Below are 20939 nucleotides of genomic sequence, written 5' to 3' on the forward strand. Positions count from 1 at the left end.
GGGAGCAGCCTTTTCCCCGTGAATTTCCGCAAAATCAAACGAGCGCACGGAGCACGGCCGAGCGACGACGATTCCGAGCGTGTTAAACAATAATAATTAAGGTTGCGCCACGAGGGACAATCACGGGACTCGGCAGCGCTCGGCGACTGGCTGGTCCGACCTCCGAGGTTAATTAGATAATGTAATTGTCCGGCAATTACTCGAATTACCCGCGCGCCAAGCCTCTTGGCCGCACCGACACACCACGCGGCACCGCACACGCCACTTGCGTTTTCTCTCTCTCTTTCTCTTTCTCTTCGTGTTCCTCTTCCCTCCTCGTCTCTCTCTCGATCGCGAATACACCACCACCACCACCTGTTATTTTCCTCGTCGATCGTACGAGATTTGCGCAAACGCGAGGGAAAGAAAAAGAAAAACCAGAAACCTCCCCGGTCGAAGACGCGAGACGCTGCAGCGTGTAAAAATAACAACCGCGAGCGAGCTACGTAAATTAGCGATCCGAATCGCGGTAACGATTACCGATTCGTCGAACGAAAGAACGCGTCCTCTCGTACGATCGATCGCTCGACGGAGCAGAGCCCGGCGTTCGCGATTTTTGCATAGCTCGGTCGCGCGGGTAATTTATTTCTTCTCGCGATGTTTATTCATTATTCGCTCCAGATAAGAGTTGAAAAACTTAACGAGGCGAGACGAGAAACGTAACGAGAGTGGACAAGCGACACGGGAGGAAAGTAACGCGTTACGGATCGAGAGAAAAATACAAGGGGGGAGAAAAAAAAATTGGAAAAAAAAGAAAAAGGAAAAATCCGAGACGGAAGCGGAGCCGCGTCGCGCGAGGAACTGGGTGCACGCGCGTTCTCGCGGAGGAATAATCGTCGTCGCGATCCTATCGTACGACAGGAACAAGGGGCGGGGAAAAAGGAGCGGATCGAGCGATCAGCCAGGCGAGAAAGATTGCAAAGAAGCTCGAGTTTAATCCACTTAGCGGGTCCGCTTTGACGCGGAGCGCGAGTCCGCTTTGAGCGTTGTATTATCGTTACGAAACCGCGGTTCCGTTCTCGCATCGGTTCCCGAACTTGATTACCGCTACCCTCTCCGCACCTCTCTTATCCCTGGCGTTGTCGCCGTTGCGGCAACGAAACGTCCCGTGTATCGTAGGAAACGCGTCTCGACTTCCTCTCTCGCGTTTCGCACGGACCTCGCCGCGAGAGAACGTTATTAACGCGTGGTACCAACCTCGAACGGGAGGAAACGAGCGTTTTCGCGATACAAATACCGCGGTGACGTCACCGCGAGCTCCTCCGTTGAACGAAGCTCGCGACCCGCTTGAAAAATTACTCGCGAAAGAGGTTTTTGCGCAAGGTTCCTCGCTCGCGCTCGCGAGAGTTCTCGAGGCCTCGATACAGCCCGTTATGTCGAACGTACGACTAATCCGCTCGGTACGTGGCTCGTAGAGTACACCGTTGCAACTAGCACACATTTCCCATGGCAAGGACACGCATCGAGGAAGAAGGGGGGGGGCCCCGGAGAGATACGTAATAATAACGATACGCGAGAATCCAGGGTAACCGAGTCCGAGTCCGAGGCGAGTCCCCCCTACACACCGCCCCTCCGCTCCCCGTTCGGGTGAACGGCGGGTGTAATTAGGGACGCCCCGTCTAACCGCGAAATTTCGTGATCTTATTAAATCCAGAAGGACGCGCTCGCCGGAGCACGCCTGGAGAAAAAGGGAAAGGCTAAATTATTATTACTCGCAGGCCAAGGTGGCTCACCGAGCTCCCGGCGAGAGCGCTCTTCAACGTCGCGTTAAGACACCCGGCTTCGCGCGCGAAATCGATCGTAGATTAAAACGCAACGAGGTTATAAAATTCTTTTACGACCCGTTTTATGCACGCTTTCCTTTCATCCGTCCCTCGAAACCGATAAACAACGTTTATTAAACGGGGCATTATGTCGCGCGAAATAAACAACACGGGCCGATCGAATCTTAGAAGCCGTTACGCGCGAAATCGACCACCGAAAGCTCACCTCAACCGATACCGGGGACAAAACGCCGAGGTGGGTCGTTAGAATTATGGAGATTCTTTCGAAAATTAAAGAGAGACGGAAACGTTTACCTTTCGTTTCGTTCGGTTCGTTCCGTTTCTTTATTTTCTCTTTCTCTTCTTTCTTTTTCTTTTTTCCACCGTGCCCCGAAACTCTCTCCACCGCGAATACCTTCACTATCCACCCTAAACCCCCGCCCAACCTAATTGGAATTTTTTAATTTCTCGATCGTCCGAGAATAAAACCACCGAGACGTTCCGAGACTCGACTGGTATAAATTTCTACGGGTTCGAGTTCGTTTTCGCATTTAGTCTCGTTGGCGTTCAACGAAGCGACACGCGCACTTGGACGATCGTTTTTCGTTAATGGCTCTCTACGAACGACGACAATGTTGCTCGTAAAACAATTCGCGATACGTTGGTCATTATCGTGGACACGGTCGTTCGGAAATCTTTGTACTCGATTTGAATAAAGTGTATCGAGTTTAAAGAGCGTAATAGGTTCGTTGATCGTCCCGAGCACGTGTTTATCGTGTACGCGATCTCGTGGCCGATAGGCGAGGCAAGACGCGCGCGCGCGAAACCGCTCCGGGCTCGAAAAGAGTTCAACGCCTGTGTTATCCGCGATAGGTGGAAAAGAAGGGAGTCGACGATAAAAGCGACGGATGCCCGGTAATGAATCCGCGCGCGGCGCAAATCGGCGCGGGTCAATTTTCGTGCTCGCTGCGCGAGTCCCTGTAATTTCGGAGCGGGCACTGGCTGAAACGCGGCTCAAATGCGCCTAAGCACGAGATTGAAGCCGCACCGGTGATCGAAGCCGAGCCAAGCGGCTTCTGTGCTCCGCGATATAATCACCGAGATTTCCTTCGCGATTTCGTGGAACATCTGGGCAATTTGCGTGCGAGATGAGAATCCCCCGCGGGCCCCACCGTCCGAGAGACACAACACTCCTCGCCGCGAATTCGACCGTTTCGGACACCCGACGTCCCGTAATCGTCGGTCAATCCTTTTGGGGCAGGCCACCGAACGAAAGAGAGAGGAAAAGAAGAAAAGGAAAGAGAAACGAGAGGAAAAAAAAAGTAAAGAAACCGGAGATCGAGAAACGAAATGGCTTCCGGTGTTCGTTTTATCCGGGCGCGAACACCGAGGAAGGGAAGCAACGCTCCCCACCCTATGGATTTTAACCTACTTTCGAGGCAAGGTAGATTACGGGCCCCTGTTGCTATGCGTAAAATATTGGGTGTTAATAACGCGATCATTTGCGAGATACGAATAATCGTGGCGACAACTCGTTGCACGCGCAACCATCACCGTCGAGACGGATCGGTACGGTACGCGCGAGCTGGACGATCGTCGATTTTCGAGGCGATGTTTATCGCGACTCTCTCTGTTTCGAATTACTTTGATCGAGAATCGGATAATTGACACGATATCGGTTATCGTATCGGATGTCGCGATTCCACCGGTGAACGTAACCGTCGATCGACGTTGCGGAATACATATCCGCGGTTAATTGATTTTGCAAGGAAACCTATCATCGAATAGGTGACATTTCGAACGGTGATACGAGATAAAGCAACGACGCGTGACAAAATACATCGAGCGCAGAAATGGTGAAACGTTCGCGCGTACGTTCGCTGGATACGTTCGGTTAATTATTCGGCTCCGAATTAAGTTGACGCGCGTAATATTTTCCGCCCGGTTTGCGCGCCTCCCGTGAGAATACCTCGCGATCCCGCCTCGTCCTTTCGATTCCCGATCGCGTAACCGAGCTCGAGGAAACGAGCCGAACGAAACCGGGCGAAAAAAAAAAGTCCACCGCGAAAGAAAAGAGAGCCACTGGCTTGCCCGCTAATTTCGAAGCGGAAACGCCGGTATCGTTACGCAAGTCCCGGTGATTTTAAGATCGTGACTAACTATCGTTCAATTTGTTATAAATAATCGTACTGGCGATATCCCCCGAGGTACGTGGCTAGTTCTACGCGCGTTCGCGAGTGCGAGCGAGCGCGAGTGTGTGAATTTTATTACACACGTAAGAGCCCGAGATTATCCATTCGCGCGAGAACGAGCAGCCATGAAAACGCTGACCCACACTCCGTTGCACCCGTCGCGCCGGCTTACGGCTACGGCAATTGAATTGAAAATCATGCATAATGTCAGTAGACATAATGCAATTAATTGATATACTGCGAGCCGCTCGATCGACTAATCTATGACACGGCTGCAAACCTAATTAGCTTAATGAATGCACGATTATTCCTGTCGCGCAGATCTCTTAGTTTTTTTCCGCGACAACTACCGGCTTGTTTTTCTCGCAATATTCCGTTGCAAGATCGATGCATTGAATAAAACATTCGATTTGACGTTCGTTTCGACTAGAAATCTGTCCGTTTAACTTTTTTTTTTACGCGCGAAATATACTACCTAACCCAGAGCAACCCTGAACCCGCGCGGGTTGATATCGACCGTCCTAATTTCTCGTCTTTCTTTTTCTTCTTACAGGGAGGAGCTCGCCATGAAGATCGGTCTTACGGAAGCACGAATACAGGTGAGTCGCGACCGTACGTTCGTTTCGTAAATCGTACGACTGAGAAACCGAAATCATCGCGCGATCAACTGTCCAGGGTTTCGTCGCGCGTAACCATCGGTCAATTTGCTCAATTGGTTTAATTTATTCGCGGCATTTGCTCGTTCTCCCCTTATCTCGTGCCCGTAACCCGCGCCTGTACAACCGTCCTCCTCGCGAGTGTCCGCGTGCTCGTCTTTCGCGCGCGCGATGCATTTACATTATACTTGCAAATCCGTCACCATCGACGCCGCGAATCGACGATTTATCCGTACTTTGAATGTTATTATACGAGCACACGCCATGAGAACCACTGTTTAAGTGAATGACACGGTACCCCGGGCGCTCGGAGTCGCGTTAATCATTTTCAGGAATCCCTGAACACGATCCGCGCCGGGGCGAAACGTCTCTCGCGTTGTCCACGCGAGCTGCGTAAAAGTGTGTTCCTTTTCGGCCACGAAACGCGTGTAAATTGTCCCCAGTTCCTCTCGAAACGTTTCGGTGAATCGTCGTTTCACGATCGCCTAATACGACGAAAATCCTCCAAGAAAATGTACACCGCAGCCTCCGTAACCGAACCGATAGCGAAACACGCGAGAGCGCTCTTCCGATACCGAATTTCGTTTCTTTCGAATATTCGAACACACCCTGGCTTCGTAACGGTTACACGGCGTGATTAATCGTACCGGTACTCGCATACGAGAGACTCCGTGTTATTTTATTTATCCACACGGTCCCCTTTTTCGTACACTTTGTGTCGAACCGAGCAAAAAATCATCTAACCGTCCGCGTAATCAGAAGCGCACTGCAATTTTCGCTTCACCGTCGCCGGCGAAACGAAAGCTCGCTCGTTCGCTCGCTCGTCTTTCGTGGGCCCGCGTAGATGAATATTCATCGGCTACTTCGTCAATTGGTCACTCTTCTCTCAGCCTCGATGATTTGTTCGAGTTTTTTAACATTGGTCGCAGCGGACCCTAATTGCAATCTACCGGGTCCCTGTTCATCGACTGGTTCTTCCATTTTTAAACGGTCCTGCTCGACCGCTTTTTATCGAGTTGTACAACTGCTCGAAATTCCAGTCTACGATTAATTTCCGCCACCGCTGCTCGTCGTCTTCGTTCCTCGTTCCTCGTTCCTCGTTCCTCGTCGCTACGCGACCATTTCCCGCGATTCTCTCGAACCTCGTGAATTCTTCCGTTCGATCGTACCGTGCTGAAAATATCCGGTGTTTTCGACGATACGATGCAACGAGAAGGTACAGCGTTCACTGTAATCTTGACGACGGGTCGCAAGAGACCCGAGGAACGAGTATCAATTACCCACCGGATACCCCGTGTACCTATCGTCTTGTTCTTCGTAGCGTTAAAAGTCACGTGCAACGATAACTTCGCTCTAACGACCATCCCGTAAGATATTCAAGCACCGAAGTCGACCGACTTTGATCTACGTACACCGACCGGACGTCGGTGAATATTTCAGACGGTATTAATTTCTGGTCTACGGTAAAACACAATTATTTAAGGAAGAGGATTCCGTTTGAGGAAGTGCACGCGGTGCCGGCAGCGAGCCGCGGAAGAAGGAGGATCGATGAAAGGGGGAGAGATAGAGAGAAGGTAACCGGCGTCCGCGTAATTAATGCGGCACGATTAAGCACGAAACGACTAGGTTCCGGCGGCGGCGGCAGCGGCGGCGGCGGCGGCGGCGGCGGCGGTGGATCGTGGTTGCGTTTTGTTTTAAAAGCCGCAAGTCGGATGTTTAGCTCCCTGCTGGGGGCAATCCTGCTCACCGTGGGGGGTCCTGGCACCCGACCCCCCACACCCCATCACCTTTAACTCCCCATACGCCTAGCAACGACTTTGCATGTTCTCGTGTGTCTGGTCGATCGTTCGATCCGCCCGCGGAACACACACGTTTCGCTCCTCTTCCTATCTTGCTCCTTTTGCACCGTGTCCCTACCGAGATCGGTATAGAAACAAAAAAGAGAAGAAAAAAAAAGAAAAAAAAGAAGAAAAAGAAAAAAGTATAGTCGTTGCGCAATCATCCGATCGATTACCCCGCTTCCCCGTTTTTCGATCAACCGCTTCGCGCTGGAAACACGTACTATGTATGTATATTACACGGTTGTTCCCTCGTGCCGGAATTGAAAATTATACGGAGCGACGTCTCGGGTATTGATAAAATTGCTCCGATTCGCGACCGGTGGTTATCCGTTTGTCTCTTCGACGCGATGAACCCTTTTCGAGAAAATATATAGTTGTATGGAAATTTTTACCAAAAGAATATACATTTATGAAAATCGGACCCGAATTCTCTGCTCCGATCGTGGCGCGTTCTCCATCATCGGAAGACACGAATTTTAAACAACGGACACGTCGATGAATTTCCCGTGCGAATGGTCATTCGGTGAATCGAACGGCCAATGATTCGACTCGAGAAGGAAACAGGAACGATATCGTATGAACGACGAACTAATCCACGAGCGTCGACGATCTCGCGAGTCACGAAATACTTCCCTCGTGTCGGGGAGTCGATCGAATCGATCATCGAAGCGCAAAGTCATCCCAAAACATTCCCCACCAGTGCCCTCGTCTATCCAATGACGAGGCAGCATCCTCACCGAAAAGTATCGAGCACGTCTGCCCCTCTCGGCGGTACGTTTGACTTTGAGCCGCGGACGCGTGGATACCTGCCCCTCGAACGAACCCGGTAACGCGAAACAGAGCTCTGGACGACCGTGGAATCGCGATCGTTGCCGTTGAGAGGACAACCTGGACTTTCAATTGTTCGAATTGCTCTCTTCAACATTTTCTTATAACGTCTCTCTTCGAGTAGGAAATACGAAAGTAAAAAGTAGCTCGAAAAAGAGAAAATAAAGGAGAAAATAAAAGAGAAAAATGTCCAATGCCATTTTTCGTCGAAACGACGACTAGAAACCTCCGATATCGCGTAATGTATTCGTACCTCGTAGACACTAGAATTGGAACCTGGTTCCTTCGAAAGCGATCCGTCCGGATCGTGGATTACCCTCGCTAGAGGAGGAACGATCCACGAAGGGTAACTCGAATCCCGGGTCTCACGGCAAAGAAAAACGGTAAACTCGTCGGGAGAAAATTGCTTCCTGAAAAGTTTTCGTCGAAAGTTGTGCCCCGTCTCGCGGTCACCGACGCGTACGAGGTGTTGTTGCCGACTGGGAGCAAGAATCGTTCGTAAAGCGGGTAGACCGACGTCGGTGTGCCACGGTGGGTTATCGAACGCGAAATCGAGTCTGGTCGTGATTGCGTCGTGTCACGAGACACGCTCTGGAAATTTCGTTCGAGTGGGACCATCGACGTTCGTCTCGCGTTCCGTTTTGCAAGGTTAACGTCGCGTATCGTTGGACAACCGTTCGTGTTCGGAGACACCGGTACGGGAATCGACCCAACACGGCCCGAAGAGGAGACTGCGGAATTAAACTCCGTTAAAGAAACGAAGGGAAAAAGAAAGGGGGAAGGACGAAATAAGGACAACAGGATGGCGGCCGGGCAGCCAGAGGGGGAGGAGAGCTTCCGTTGAACTGATTAGAGCTCGAGTCTTCGGGGAACCTCCGCGATGGAATGCGCTGGAACGGTCGACGCATCACGAAAGATGTTTGTTTCGTTCGCGGATCGTTCGATCGACGTTGCTCGACATCTTTCTCCGTCTGTCGACCGAACGGAGCCGAATATCGAAATCGCGCGGTGTTTTTTGTTAACGCTAGTAGATCCGTGAACGATACCTCTTCTGTTACCGTGGCGGTGGACTCACCCGCGGCCGTCGAAGCTCCCAGTTTTTGGGAAGGCAAAAGTGGGCCAAAGAGAATGTGCCGAGCTAACGGTTTTACGATGGCCAATATTTCGTTAATTTTCGTGGAGAAACGCGAGGGTACTCAGGTAGGCGGACGAAAGGAAGAAAGACGAACGCGAAACGAAAGAGAAAGGAACAGAGAAACGGGCTGCGGATCGCCTCGACTCGCCTCGACTCGCCTCGCCTCGTCTCGCCTCGTCTCGATCCTCGAGTCGAGTCGAGTCGAGTCGACTCGGAGCGATCTTCGGTTTCCTTCCAGCAACGTCCGGGAATAATGATACACCGCGAGTTTCCTGAAAAAGAAAAAAGCCAGGGGAACGCGTCACTTTAACCAGAATTCGCACTTCCATCGGTGCCCGAACAACGCCCAACGAACGAAATACACTATTTGCTTTCCGACCCGGAATCGAACGAATAGGTTTCCTGAAACCGGACTCGAAATCGATCCTCGAATCGCTCGCTCGCTCTCTCCCTTCTTCGACTCGGCTTCCTCGAACGCCTCGATGAAACAACCGGCCACATTCCGAAAATAGACATACGCAAGGGTAGATCGTTTCTGGGTAGAGAACGCTCGCGAACGATGGCGGAAGAAGTCAAACCAGCGCGCTACCAACCCTCTCCGACAAGGTTTCGCAACAACGAGATAAATACCGTGGGGATGAATTCAAGAATGCGTGGAACTCGCGAGAATCACCCGATATTCATTCTTCTTTGTTTATACTCCACTGGTACCAAAGGTGGGGGATTGTATCGACGAGGCTGTCCAACGAATAAACGAAACGCGAGGAGTCTATTCTTAGAGAAATCGAATATTATTTTCGCGGAGTCTACGGCAAATACGAAAATATTAATCTCGAATTCGAGACGAGGCTCGCGTGTCCGGCCATCGGTACTCAAACCGAAGTTAATCGCTTTGGTTATTTAAGGGCACGCGAATAGACGATTGCTCGGGAAAATCTTTTCTCCGATATGCTTCTCAAATCAAAATTCCCCGTCCACGAATACATTCTCCTGGAACGATTTCCAATCTAATTAACCCCTACAGCTCGCAAAAAGTTGTTTCTTCGACCCACGCGTGGGAAAATTTCTAATCTCTCTTTGCTTCTCCGTGACAATGATTCCGAAGATACGCACTACTGTATTTAAAAAAAAAACCTCTAGAACTCATCTGCACGTATCGTCGCTACCGAAAAGTAACCAAGACGGACGAGACTCGAGGTTAGTTCTAGGATCGATACTTTCGAAACGTTTTTGTTTCGTTCTCGGATGAAACAATTCGAAAGCGAAAAAATGGAAAAAAGAGAGGACCGATCTCGACGATCCGACCTCGACGGTACGGTTGGCCCGCGGCGCGAGGACCGCGTCGCGTATAAGCGTCGAACGTTGGAACGGGCGTCGGAAAAAGGTTAAAATTGATGTTTGGTTGCAGGTCTGGTTTCAGAATCGGCGCGCAAAGTGGCGGAAACAGGAGAAGGTCGGGCCCCAGGCGCATCCGTACAATCCGTACTTGGGATCAGGTGCACCGCCACCATCGGCGGTCGTCGCGCCGACCTTGCCGAACCCTTTCGCCCACCTGGGCACGTTTGCCCTGCGGAAACCCTTCGACGCGTTTCGTTACCCACCTCTGGGTCACGGACCGGTCCTTCCTGGTAGTTACACCGCTCATCCCTATCATCGGGCACCGCCACCTCTGCTACCGCCGGGAATGCCTCTGCCTTACACGTCGGCCGCGTCCTTCCAGAGCCTACTGGCGAACATATCCGCGGCCCAGCGACCGAAATTGGTCCGAGGTTCCCCACCGCCCCCGCCACCACCACCTCCAGCACCGGCGATCACTCTGCCGCATCCACCGGTCCCACCGCCGCCCCCGACGGCCAGCTCGCCCCAAGGTTCGCCCACGGGCAGCGTCGGTCTACCGGACATCGACAGACGGACCAATAGCATCGCCTCGTTGAGACTGAAGGCCAGGGAGTACGAGCTACATCTCGAGATGCTGCGCAAGAACGGTGATCTGATCAGCTGAAGAGGTACCCCCGATCCTAGAAGGAACCTAGGTACGGCCTAGCCACCGCTGACAGGACTCGCTGTCCAGGGCCCGATTCGTCGTCTCTTACCGAATTCCCTTCGTTCTCCCCGAATCGAGTCTCGCGAACAACCACATTACCGGGGATACCGATACTCGAGCTCCGTGAACGTTGTTCACGTTCGATCGGAGAGAAATCGCGAGAGTCCCTCGTTGACACGAGAGCGGTACAGAAAACCCCTCGATCCACCCCGAACCCAACCCACCCCCCGATATCATATCGTTTTCGTAGCTATCGTACAAGGATACGAGCCAAAGAACTCACCGACCGATGTGACCGGCCACTTTGATATAACTATTTTAATAAGGAAGGTTGAACGATTGTTTGGACGCATCCTTCTACCTGTGATCACTCGTGCCTTTGTTACGCGGTCTAATTCATAAGAACGCTCGCGAGACCGCGACAGTTTCGAATCGCATAACGGGCCAGGCGCGCCGATTTCGAGACGACGATCGTGTTCGATCGTGGTTCGCGTTCTCGTTAGAAGAGATCGTCGTCGTCGTCGATCGTCACCCGTTATGGCATTCGATCAATTGTCGATCGATTCTGGCCAAATTTCTCGCGACTTGTCGCTCGAGGAATGCGAAAACCGACGATTCGGGGGCGTCGCGTTCCGCGTTTGACAACACGGACGACCGTTCTCTTTTTTTTTCTCACACGGGGAAATTCTTGCACAGTTTCCTCGGCGATCGTTCGCGTTGTCTTCGCTCTTTTAACGCGGATCGCGACCCGATGAATCGTTCAAGCGACAGTTTTTACGACGCTCGTTCAGAGAACGATATATACCTGTCCATGTACAAAACGAGTTTCTTCAACCTTCCTCTTGAACGTCACGAAAGTCGACTTTTACGTTCGAATGGTAACGAAGAGAAAAAAGAAGAACGGAAGAAAACGAAACTGTGTGCGTTTCTTTTCGGTTCGCTGTGTACAGAATGCTGTAGATAATTTACAATAGCGGCGGAACGAAGCGTTCGATCGCGTTGTCGAACGGGATTCTCGTTGGAACGTTTTTCGAATCTTTGCATCTCGACGATCCGCGCGGATTCGAAATCGGTTAGTTTTCCCGCGCGTATATAGATACCGCGAAACGTGGTATCGTGGAACGGAGCTATACGTCGCGAGAATCGCACGACCGCCGATTTTGAATTGTTCCGGTATCTCGAGTATGCGTGCACGCGCGTGTATGTTTACGCGATAGATTTCAAAGACGATTCGCGACCACCACCGTGAGAGATCGTGGTCGTTCCTGCTTCGTCGTTGAATCGAAAACGTCGTATTTTGCGTATTCGAAAGGTAACTCTTTAAGCGAAAACATCATCGAAAGATGTCCGTCCAGAAAAGATTCTCGAAGTCGCGACGATAGAAAGCCTACGATGGTACACGCTTTTATCCATCCATCCCCATGTGTCGTTATCGCGATCCCCGAAATTTCCTATTTTTTTTAAACCGTAATCGAGTATTCGAACGCGCAGGAGGAAACTCGGCGAGTTTTTTTCTCTATTTTTTTTTTTTTTTTTTTTTTTTTTTTTTTTGGTATTTTTAAAGTAAAAAAAGAAACCTTTCGCCCGTCGCGACCGAAAACGTTTCCGATCGTTGGCTGTTCGAAGACAGCTCGCAAATTTGTTTACTTTTACAACAAGCCGTCGCACAATTTTTTAGATAAGGTAAATGTACTATTTATATACGCGTTCTTTAATCTCAAAAATATTCAACGATACTTGCGATAAGTTTTACGACTGTATAAGCATTTCTAGCGTGTAAGTTGCCTTGTAAATAATTAACCGACGTATGCGAAACTTTGCGAAGAGACCTTGCGATTATTTTTTTCTTTTCCCCTCCACCTTCTTCCCGTGAAGAAAAGGAACCCGTACAACACAACGCCGTATCGCGTCTCCTCGGCTACCTCTCGCAGGAGTCTCGATTTTCCATTATTTTCGAAAGATACGAGAAATAATCCACTCGGCGATCGTGAAAAACCATCTCCGTTGAAACCACTTTGGCGTGAAGAAAAATCACCGATCGTGAGCACCCATCGACGCTGCCGATCGTGAATCGTCGTCGCGATCGTGGATCACGGACGCGAAACGAAGAGAATATAACACGAAACACGATTTTTACCTGTCTCGTTTCCCCTCGCGCGTAAAAACGAAAAACATCGGTGTGCATTGTACTTGTAATCTTATTAATCCCCCTTTACCTTTCGTTTTTCACGCGCGTCGAATAAACACGACCACGACGAGAGGGGAATGTGAAAAAAAGGAAGACGAAAAAAAGAAAAAAACCAGGGAAGAAAAAAAAGAAAGAAAAAAGAAAAAGAAAACGTACGGCGTTCTTTATTAAGCGAACCCTTTCTCTATCGATTATCCGACGATTAAGAACGAGCCGCGCTGTAGAAGTATTAATTTACAGGCTCGTCAACTTCCTGAACGAAAACGCGCCATTACCCTCGCACATACATTATAACCACGGTCGAGGAGTTTCCGTGGAGCTTCCAAGTCCACCACGGGACTGACTTATGACAAGTAATTCGCGCCCGGGCACGCCCGTCGACGAGTTATTTAAATATTTTACAGTTTAATGGAGTCCCGAGCCATTAATGCGCGTCAGCTAATTAGCGGCGTCGTGAATACCTGCGCTCCCCTCGGAGTGCTAACGATCTTGAGGCTGATAAATCGAACGGTTACCGGCCAAATGATCCGCCGATCAAAACTGACGCAGCCTTAAGTGCGTTGCACGAACGAAGGCGTTCGTCTCGTCGTGTTCCACGACGATCGAAACCGAGCTGCGTCAGGCAATATCGTGCTCGTACCACCGAGCGAACGCGATTCCAGCCGAACGCGCAATACACGCGCTTTAATGACACCTTTCGCTACGTAATATTAGATCCACGTTGCGATCTAATTTCCTGAAAATATTACTTGCCGACGTAGCTACCCACCGGCCGCGCAACCGCTTATTTTTCCCGCGGCCGCGATCCTTCTTTTCCCCTCGGAGTCTATACTGTCGCGGGGGCGTGTACACGAAACGCTATTTTCCTCGTCTCGATTCTTTGCCTTTTTCCCTATACAATTTTCGTTCACGACCGCACCGGGTATAACACTCGTAGCGATAATCGCGAATCTCGAACAACGAAGCGATCCATCGTTGTTATTATTTTTATCCAGAGAAACATCGAACTCGAGATTCACTCGTTTAACGATCGGTAGATACGAGAGGGAATTATCTCGACTCGTCCCGGCCGACGAGAATAATAATTCGATGGTTTCGTTGTACGGAATACCTGTTATCGGAGACTCGATTTCTTTCTAAATAACACAGCCACGAGCGTAAGATTGAAATATTATTTCAAATCGAATTTACGAGATTACGGTTTCGCGGGCGTTGTTCGACGTTCGATCGTGTCCACCGCGAGAAAGTCGGTTAATCTCGCGAACGTTGAACAACACGAACCGTGGATCTTGTCTCGCGAGGGACCGACCGCGCTCGATAACGCGCGGCGAACGATAAGAGAAATACGAGAACGAGCGGAGGCGTGTCCCGGGAGGTGATCGATCCTCGATCATTCGGGCCGCGTGGTCCCCGGTTCGGGCCCGATCGAGATGCAGACCACGCAGCCTCCCGATCCCGAATTCATCGTGTTGGCCTGGCCATTAGCAAATTACTACGGTGTAAACAGTATCGACGGTGCCCGCGGGTACGTCGGCTAAGTGCACCGATCTACGCATGCATACGTGGATGTTTATACATCGCGGCGATAGGGGAGAGAGCCAGTTAGTTAGTAACCGATCATTATGGCGACGTTTTACACCGGCTCTAGCCACCTAATAACTGTCTACATCGGAATGAATTTAGCGATCGGTAGCGACCGAGCGTCCAAAACCGGCCGCGTTCACGGCGAAAAAGAAATCTCGGACGAGCGAAAAAAAAGGAACCCGCGCTACCACCGAAACGGCGATTTCTACCGTACAGAGTTCCGAGACGATGTTTAAGAAGAGATAAATTAGCGGCTAAAACCAAGAATACAGCGACAACGTTGCCTTCGACGAGACTCTCGATCAACGTTGGCATATTTTTCAAATTATCCGTTACACGCTCTTTAACGCGCGCTCCGACGATTGATACTTTTTTCGGAACACTTTGGCAAAAACGTAAGAAACCCGCTCGGAATTGCACAGGTTTCGTCCCGCTCGTGAAAATCACGAGGATTTATCGTTCACCGAGCTGTGCAATATTTCAATATTTTCCTCGCGAAGACGTCGCACAAAGGTTCGACGAACGCACACATGTCGAATCGGTGCGGCGAAATCGCTTGGAAAATTTCAAATTTAATAAACGCGCGAAATTACGGGGTACGCGATTCTTCTCTTCTTCTTTTCACCGTTCGCGTTCGACGCTTTCCTACATATTTTTTACGCAGAAATAAGAAACTCGGTTGGAAGTTTATAGTCCGTATTTGTCTCGCGCGATCGTAAAAAGGGGAACATAGTGTCTACCAATTACTATCGATAAGCCGGCCAGTATTTTCAGCGAACCGTAGACCGTCGTTTCGGAATACGAAAAATTGTGAAACCTGTCCAATCCCCGAGGGTCTCGAAGAAGCGAGCTGCGCGCCGGTACCAGCGCGTCGCGTCTTGTGGGAACGCATTAAATACTTTGTTAGCCGCGGACGAGAGTCCGTAAACGACGACGACGCCGAGCGAACAGGACAAGGGACCTGTTCCGAGAGACCGAAGGCTAATAGTTTCTGATTTTTGCGTCGATCGACTGCATAGGATAAAGTATTCTTTGAGAGCGTCAGGAGCCGCGTCGGTGCTCCCCTTCTTTCGAATGCTCGTCCTTTTTTCCCGCCCTATTCCCCCCTCGCGCGCAGCACGCGTAAGGTTTTATCCAGTTAACAATCCCTAATTGCAGGGTTTCCTGTAACTAACTCGGTTAACGTGAAGGCCCCCACGATGATTCTCCACCGTTACCTATCATCGCGATGGATGCAGATTAAACAGCCCCTTAATCTCGGCCGCTGCGAAGCCCGCTTAAACTTCGCGGACCTCCCTCGTGTTCTCTTATACTTCGTTTAATAGGGCCTAACGATAGGGAAACCGAACATTTTACGACAGAATCGTACCATTCTTCGTCCTACGTTCCGCGCATCGTGGACTCTCGTGGACTAATCGGCCCGTAATCGTTTCGTTTCCAATTATGTCTCCAATTTTATAATTCGATTAGCCCGTAAAGTGTGAAACTCACCGTTAACCGAGATACGTTGTCCCGAACGGGAAAAAACAAAAAAAAAAACGGAATGTGCGATAAAATTGTAAAGAACCGTGAGTATACTCGGCCAACGAAACATCGCTACCGCGATCTTGGACGACTCTGTTCTCGATCTAGCTCGAAGAGTTCGCGCGATCGAACTACTTCGAAGGTCTCTTTTTTCGACCGGTTGGAGATCGCTCTCGCCGGACGCGAAACAATAAGAGGAAACGAAGAAGATCGACGAAACGGAAGGTAAAGGAGATGAAGTGGAGGAGCTCGTCGGAGGGGGACGAGGAAGAAGAAGAAGGAGAAGAAGAAGCAGAAGAAGAAGAAGAAGAAGAAGAAGAAGACGAGGACGCCGACGATGACGACGACGACGACGACGACAACGACGACGACGCGGACGACGACGAAATCGACGCTGGACGAGGAGAAAGGGAGGAGCGGCGAGACTCCGAGATGAGGGATGTACGGCGTGACGGTCTAATTGAGGCCTTCTTGATTGCATTTACACCGCTGCACGGCCTCCTGTATCCCAGGTATACCAGTATCAGCTTTCTGCAGCCGATCCACGTCGTATTTGGCCGTGGCTGCTATTGCTTCCACTTCTTCTCCGCTCTCTTCCACCTCGATACCCTCTTTCACCTTTCTCCTGCTCCCACTATTTTCGTCGATTCATCTTTTCCGACTTCTTTTCATCGAGGTTGAACATCGGTCTCGCGGGCACGTCGAGATCGGCTCGTTCCGCGGCTCTTTGTAACTGGATTCTGTTACTCGGTGCAACGTGGTCTTTCCCACCATAAATCGAACAAATTAACCGAACCGGACACCGACGATCTGTTCGAACCTATCGAATCTTTCTTATCCTGTCAACCGTCGTTGGTCTCGTTTGTATAAAAAATTCCAACGAACGAAACTTTCGACACGATCGAAATAAATGAATTCCAACGAAATAATAGACAATACGCATCTCGAACGAACATTGGTCCGAGTGTTCCGTACGGGACCGGATACAACGAAACCTCGATTATCGCGTGAGAGCCTCGTTCGTTGCGTTGCGTTGACAAGTGGAAGGGACGGTCACTTAGCAACGAGAGAAGTTGGAGAGGGAAGTAACTGGTAGTAACGAGAAGCATAGGTAGCGGGAGATAAACGGCGCAAGTGGGGCTGTATCTCGTTGGATTGGTCGCCCTGATTATTGCGCGAATCTCGATCGTCTAAGGAATTTCCAGGGCCGTTTTCCCGCGATAATCGGCCCCCTCTGCCGTAATTTAACGATCTCGACCAGATCTCGAACGTTATCTCCGGATCTCTCGCTCGTTCCCGATAATCGGTTGAACGAGTCGTCGGATTTTACAACGAGCCCGCATCTGGGTGTCGGATCGAAGGCGAATGGTCTTGGTCGTTGATCAAAATATTTGGTAGAGTCGATTCGCGGGTACCTCGATACAAAAACCACGAGGCACCCGAGGAGGCAGATACGCGGCTGAATTTCCGCTCCGAAAATCGAACGACGTTAATAGAGAGAAAAGGAACGAGACGCGCGGGAGAGTTTTGGGAGTTTACACGCTGAGCTCTTGAGCCGAACAGTTCCCCCCCACCCCCCGGACACGACATAAAACGCGCAAACGCCGCCATTAGTTACTGGCACGGTCGCGGAATGCTATCCGACCGGAGCCTTATTAAGCCCATTGCGTCTTAATTTATTTCCTTATTTGAAAAAAGACACGGGGCCACGGACCACGCCACCACTGGGACCAACGAGTAATGATATAATTCTGGCCGGGCGTTTCGCGGCATTTGCATTCGATCGCATCGGTGCATACGTAACCCCACTGAGTCCGTGCGCGATAAAATGTTCGCGCTTGTATACGTCGCCGTTGGTAACGAACGAACGCCCACGATCGACCCCGAACGACCCCTTCCGTTCCCTCCTAAACGATTCCGATTTTCCCTTCGCGAACCCCTCCACCAAAACCTTTCCCGCCTCTTCTTCGTGTCTCGCGAAGGGCTCCGTTTCGTTCCGTCGCGTTGCAACGAGGAACCGGCGACTTAAACGCGTGCGAAGCCACCGCCGGGATGTGGTCGCGATATTGCTTGCGGTTTACGAGCGTTCCCTGTGAGAAAATCGCGCGAGAAATTACGCCACCGAGCGTTCCACGTCGAAACGTTCGACAGAGTTTTTAATTGCATTTCCCGTTGGAGAACGACGGAACACCGGACGGGAATTCGTTCGTATCGCGACGCGACGAAAAATTCAGTGAAATTGAGAAACCGAGAAAGGGGGTTCGATACTTCGTTCGAAGGGTACGAGGACGACTCTCGGTGCAGGTTTGGTAAATTTCGAGCCGTAGAACGGAGTCTAGGTTGGTGTTCGATCGCAAGGGCGAAACGCAGGGTTCGTACTCCGATAAATATACAAACTCTCCGCGGTCGATGGAAAACGGCCAGGTCGACACGAAGGGGTTAATACTCGTTGTAAACGTTACGAGTAACAATTTCCGCTAGCGGCGGAAAATTGCCACGAAGGGTAAGATACGTATTTCGCGGCACAGGCTGATAGAAATTTGTTCGCTCGAGTGGCCGTAAATGGAAAACACGAGGCGGTGGAGGTTGCGCGTCGAATAAAAGTGTTCCGTGAAATCGAGAAGGTGCTCGGGAGATTCTCACCGGGAAACCGTACCAGAAGTGCGAGAAGGTCGATGTTTCGCAATATTCGAAGGGGGTCGACGATGGACCGGATAAATAAATATTCCGCGTCGCTTTGATAGACGACGGGCATAGTTGCGGTTTACGCCCTCGGTGGGAAAGATTGCGCTTTACCCGCGTTCCGTACGGCGTAGCGTATTCGCGTACCGCTTGTCCTTGTTTGCAATTCGCCGCGTGGTGTTGCCGTTATTAGCGTAAAGGCCCGAGTTAGCCGCAATCGCGATGGTAATTTGCGCGTTTGCCCGTCAGTGCCGCCGAGTGGAATTGCGGTGTCGCGTTACCTTACGTGATAATGCGACGCACCATAAATCCTGCCCGGACGGTCTACGTATGCGCGGTACGGCTGTAATAACGCGCGAGAGAAGCGGACGTGCGACTCTGGACGTCGGGTGGTATAAACCGCGAGAAAAGGACGACACGGTAGGGTAACCGTCCTCGTGGTCGTCGGCGGATTTTATTCGGGGTACGAGACCGGCTCGGGAATTTGGCGGTTGTTCGTCGGTGGCTTCTTGAAATTAAGCGTCATTGTTTAAGAGTGAATTCATCTTGATTGTCGATGACTAATGTCCCGCGGCAGCCAACGCCGAGCGCCACGAGGATGGATCACGGCCATACAGGAGTCGGTGTCGGGGACGCATGGAACGGCTACGGTCGAGACGAGAGAGAGAGACCAAAGAGAGACGAGAGAAAGAGAGAGACAGAGAGAGAGAGAGGGTGGGCGAACGCGCGGACACGGTCGATGGAAAGAAGAAGAGAGAAAGAGAGGAGAGGGGAATCGGGACGAAGAAGAACTGCCCCACCGGCACGTGAGAGCTCTTTAACGAGCATCATCAATAACGCGTACCGACGTTGAAGAGGAAACAAAAAGGAGCTTAGAGAGTCACGGACGCCGGACAGCGCGAGTCGCCCGCGCTATAGATCCTGGTAAATGGTGTTAATTAGTAAATTTGATTTAAGCCCAAACGAAGCGACCGAATAGGCGGACAACCGTTCGCCGGGGATGATGTACGATCACCGCGAATTACCCGTCGGCTCGCCTCCCTGGAATCCTTGCCCCCGTTTAACCACCGAACGGTCAACTACAACGAACCGCGCTTGTTCGCCCGTTTAATCGTACGAATTAACGTCCGATGGTATCGGGGCCCGTTCAACTCCCTCCGGGACGTGTCCGCGACTCGGAAGCGTCGATATCGTTTAAAGCGTTGAAAATCGGCCAGCGCGATCATTCGAGATTTCGTTGTACACACCTGCGAGAAAATTGAACCGAACCGCCGGTTTTATTTCGACGGTGATGCTCGTGGGACGGCCAGCTTGAATTTTGGTAATGACGCGTTTGCTACCGTAGGGGTATAACCGGGGAGAAGGAAAGAACGGCGCGATGCTCAGCCGGCCGGGCCGAAGGGGACGCGAGATTCGACTCGAAAACGAAGGGAGCGGAGGAAAGAGACGGCCCGTTAATCGGAGGGCATTATCTCAATCACGTAAAACGGCAAAATTGCATTTACCTTTTTAAATGAATATTTGGCGGGAGACGCGCCGCGCCGCACCGCGCCGCACCGCACCGCACCGCACCGCGTTCACCGGCGCGCTGCAGCCGCCCGCTAAGTTAATTTACCAAGGAATGCCGGGTAACGCCCTGTTCAACCTACCGGCCGCTGGACAAGTATTGTCCCGCCCCTGTTCAACCCTAAACGCGGACTATACGCGCCTTCGGGAACCGACTCGAAGAAAAGATCTCCGCGAGATTCGCGCCGGCTGCTCGTTCCTCCTCGTCTCGCTCGCTCGCTCGTTCGCTCGTTGCTTCGGTACGAACGAAAATTGTTGTTTCTCGGACGGACCGTTTTCGGCGCGTGTTTCCAACTACTCGTCACCGGCACCCGATTAATTTTCCCTACCGCGATAACGCCGGATACCCCGTAATTGACACTTTCTCGCGGCGATTACCAATCTCCCGGGGCGATCGAGGATCGACCGAGTCCGTTGCGCTTGCGCTCTCCTCCGCTGTACAAACCAGATCCCTGCGTAGCGGCTCGGCTAACAGATTCTTCGGGTCCTGCGTGATCCACCGCGCCCGTATCTCAGCATCTGATAATTGGAGCGGTAATTACGCGATGATTAACAGAGATGGCTCCCGCGCATCGTACCTCCTACGGATCTCGTTCTCCTTCTCTCTTTCTCTCTATCTATCTCTTTGAATCTCTCTCGCTCTCACCGGTGACCGTTTCTCGTTCGTCTCCTCCCTCGAATCCCCCTGGAACCACCTCGAACCACCTCGAACCACCTCGAACCACCTCGAACCACCTCGATCTCGTCGGTTACCGAGATCAAAGATCGGAGATAGCCTGGTGCGCGAGCACGCCGACTTTCTCTCGGTTTTCTGTTCTCCTTCGTTCGATTTCTTCTCCTCTCGACTATCCTCCCTATACGTATCGTTTACGACGACCAAGTCGCGCCTGGTACGCA

The 20939-nt window shown here is 51.2% G+C and overlaps 1 protein-coding gene across 2 annotated transcripts in view; it reads left to right on the forward strand.

The window, feature by feature from the left end:
- Positions 1-12324, forward strand: part of LOC143152459 (homeobox protein aristaless) — an 86597-nt gene extending 74273 nt beyond the window's left edge. For both annotated transcript variants that reach the window (XM_076322601.1, XM_076322602.1), the window contains exons 3-4: positions 4548-4593; positions 9863-12324. In XM_076322601.1, coding sequence (XP_076178716.1) covers positions 4548-4593; positions 9863-10456 — 640 coding nt within the window. In that variant the 3' untranslated portion in view covers positions 10457-12324. The remainder of the gene's footprint in view (positions 1-4547; positions 4594-9862) is intronic.
- The last annotated feature ends 8615 nt before the right edge of the window (positions 12325-20939 follow it).

This window comes from Ptiloglossa arizonensis, chromosome 10, assembly GCF_051014685.1.
Source record: "Ptiloglossa arizonensis isolate GNS036 chromosome 10, iyPtiAriz1_principal, whole genome shotgun sequence".
In the NCBI taxonomy this organism is placed as follows: domain Eukaryota; kingdom Metazoa; phylum Arthropoda; class Insecta; order Hymenoptera; family Colletidae; genus Ptiloglossa; species Ptiloglossa arizonensis.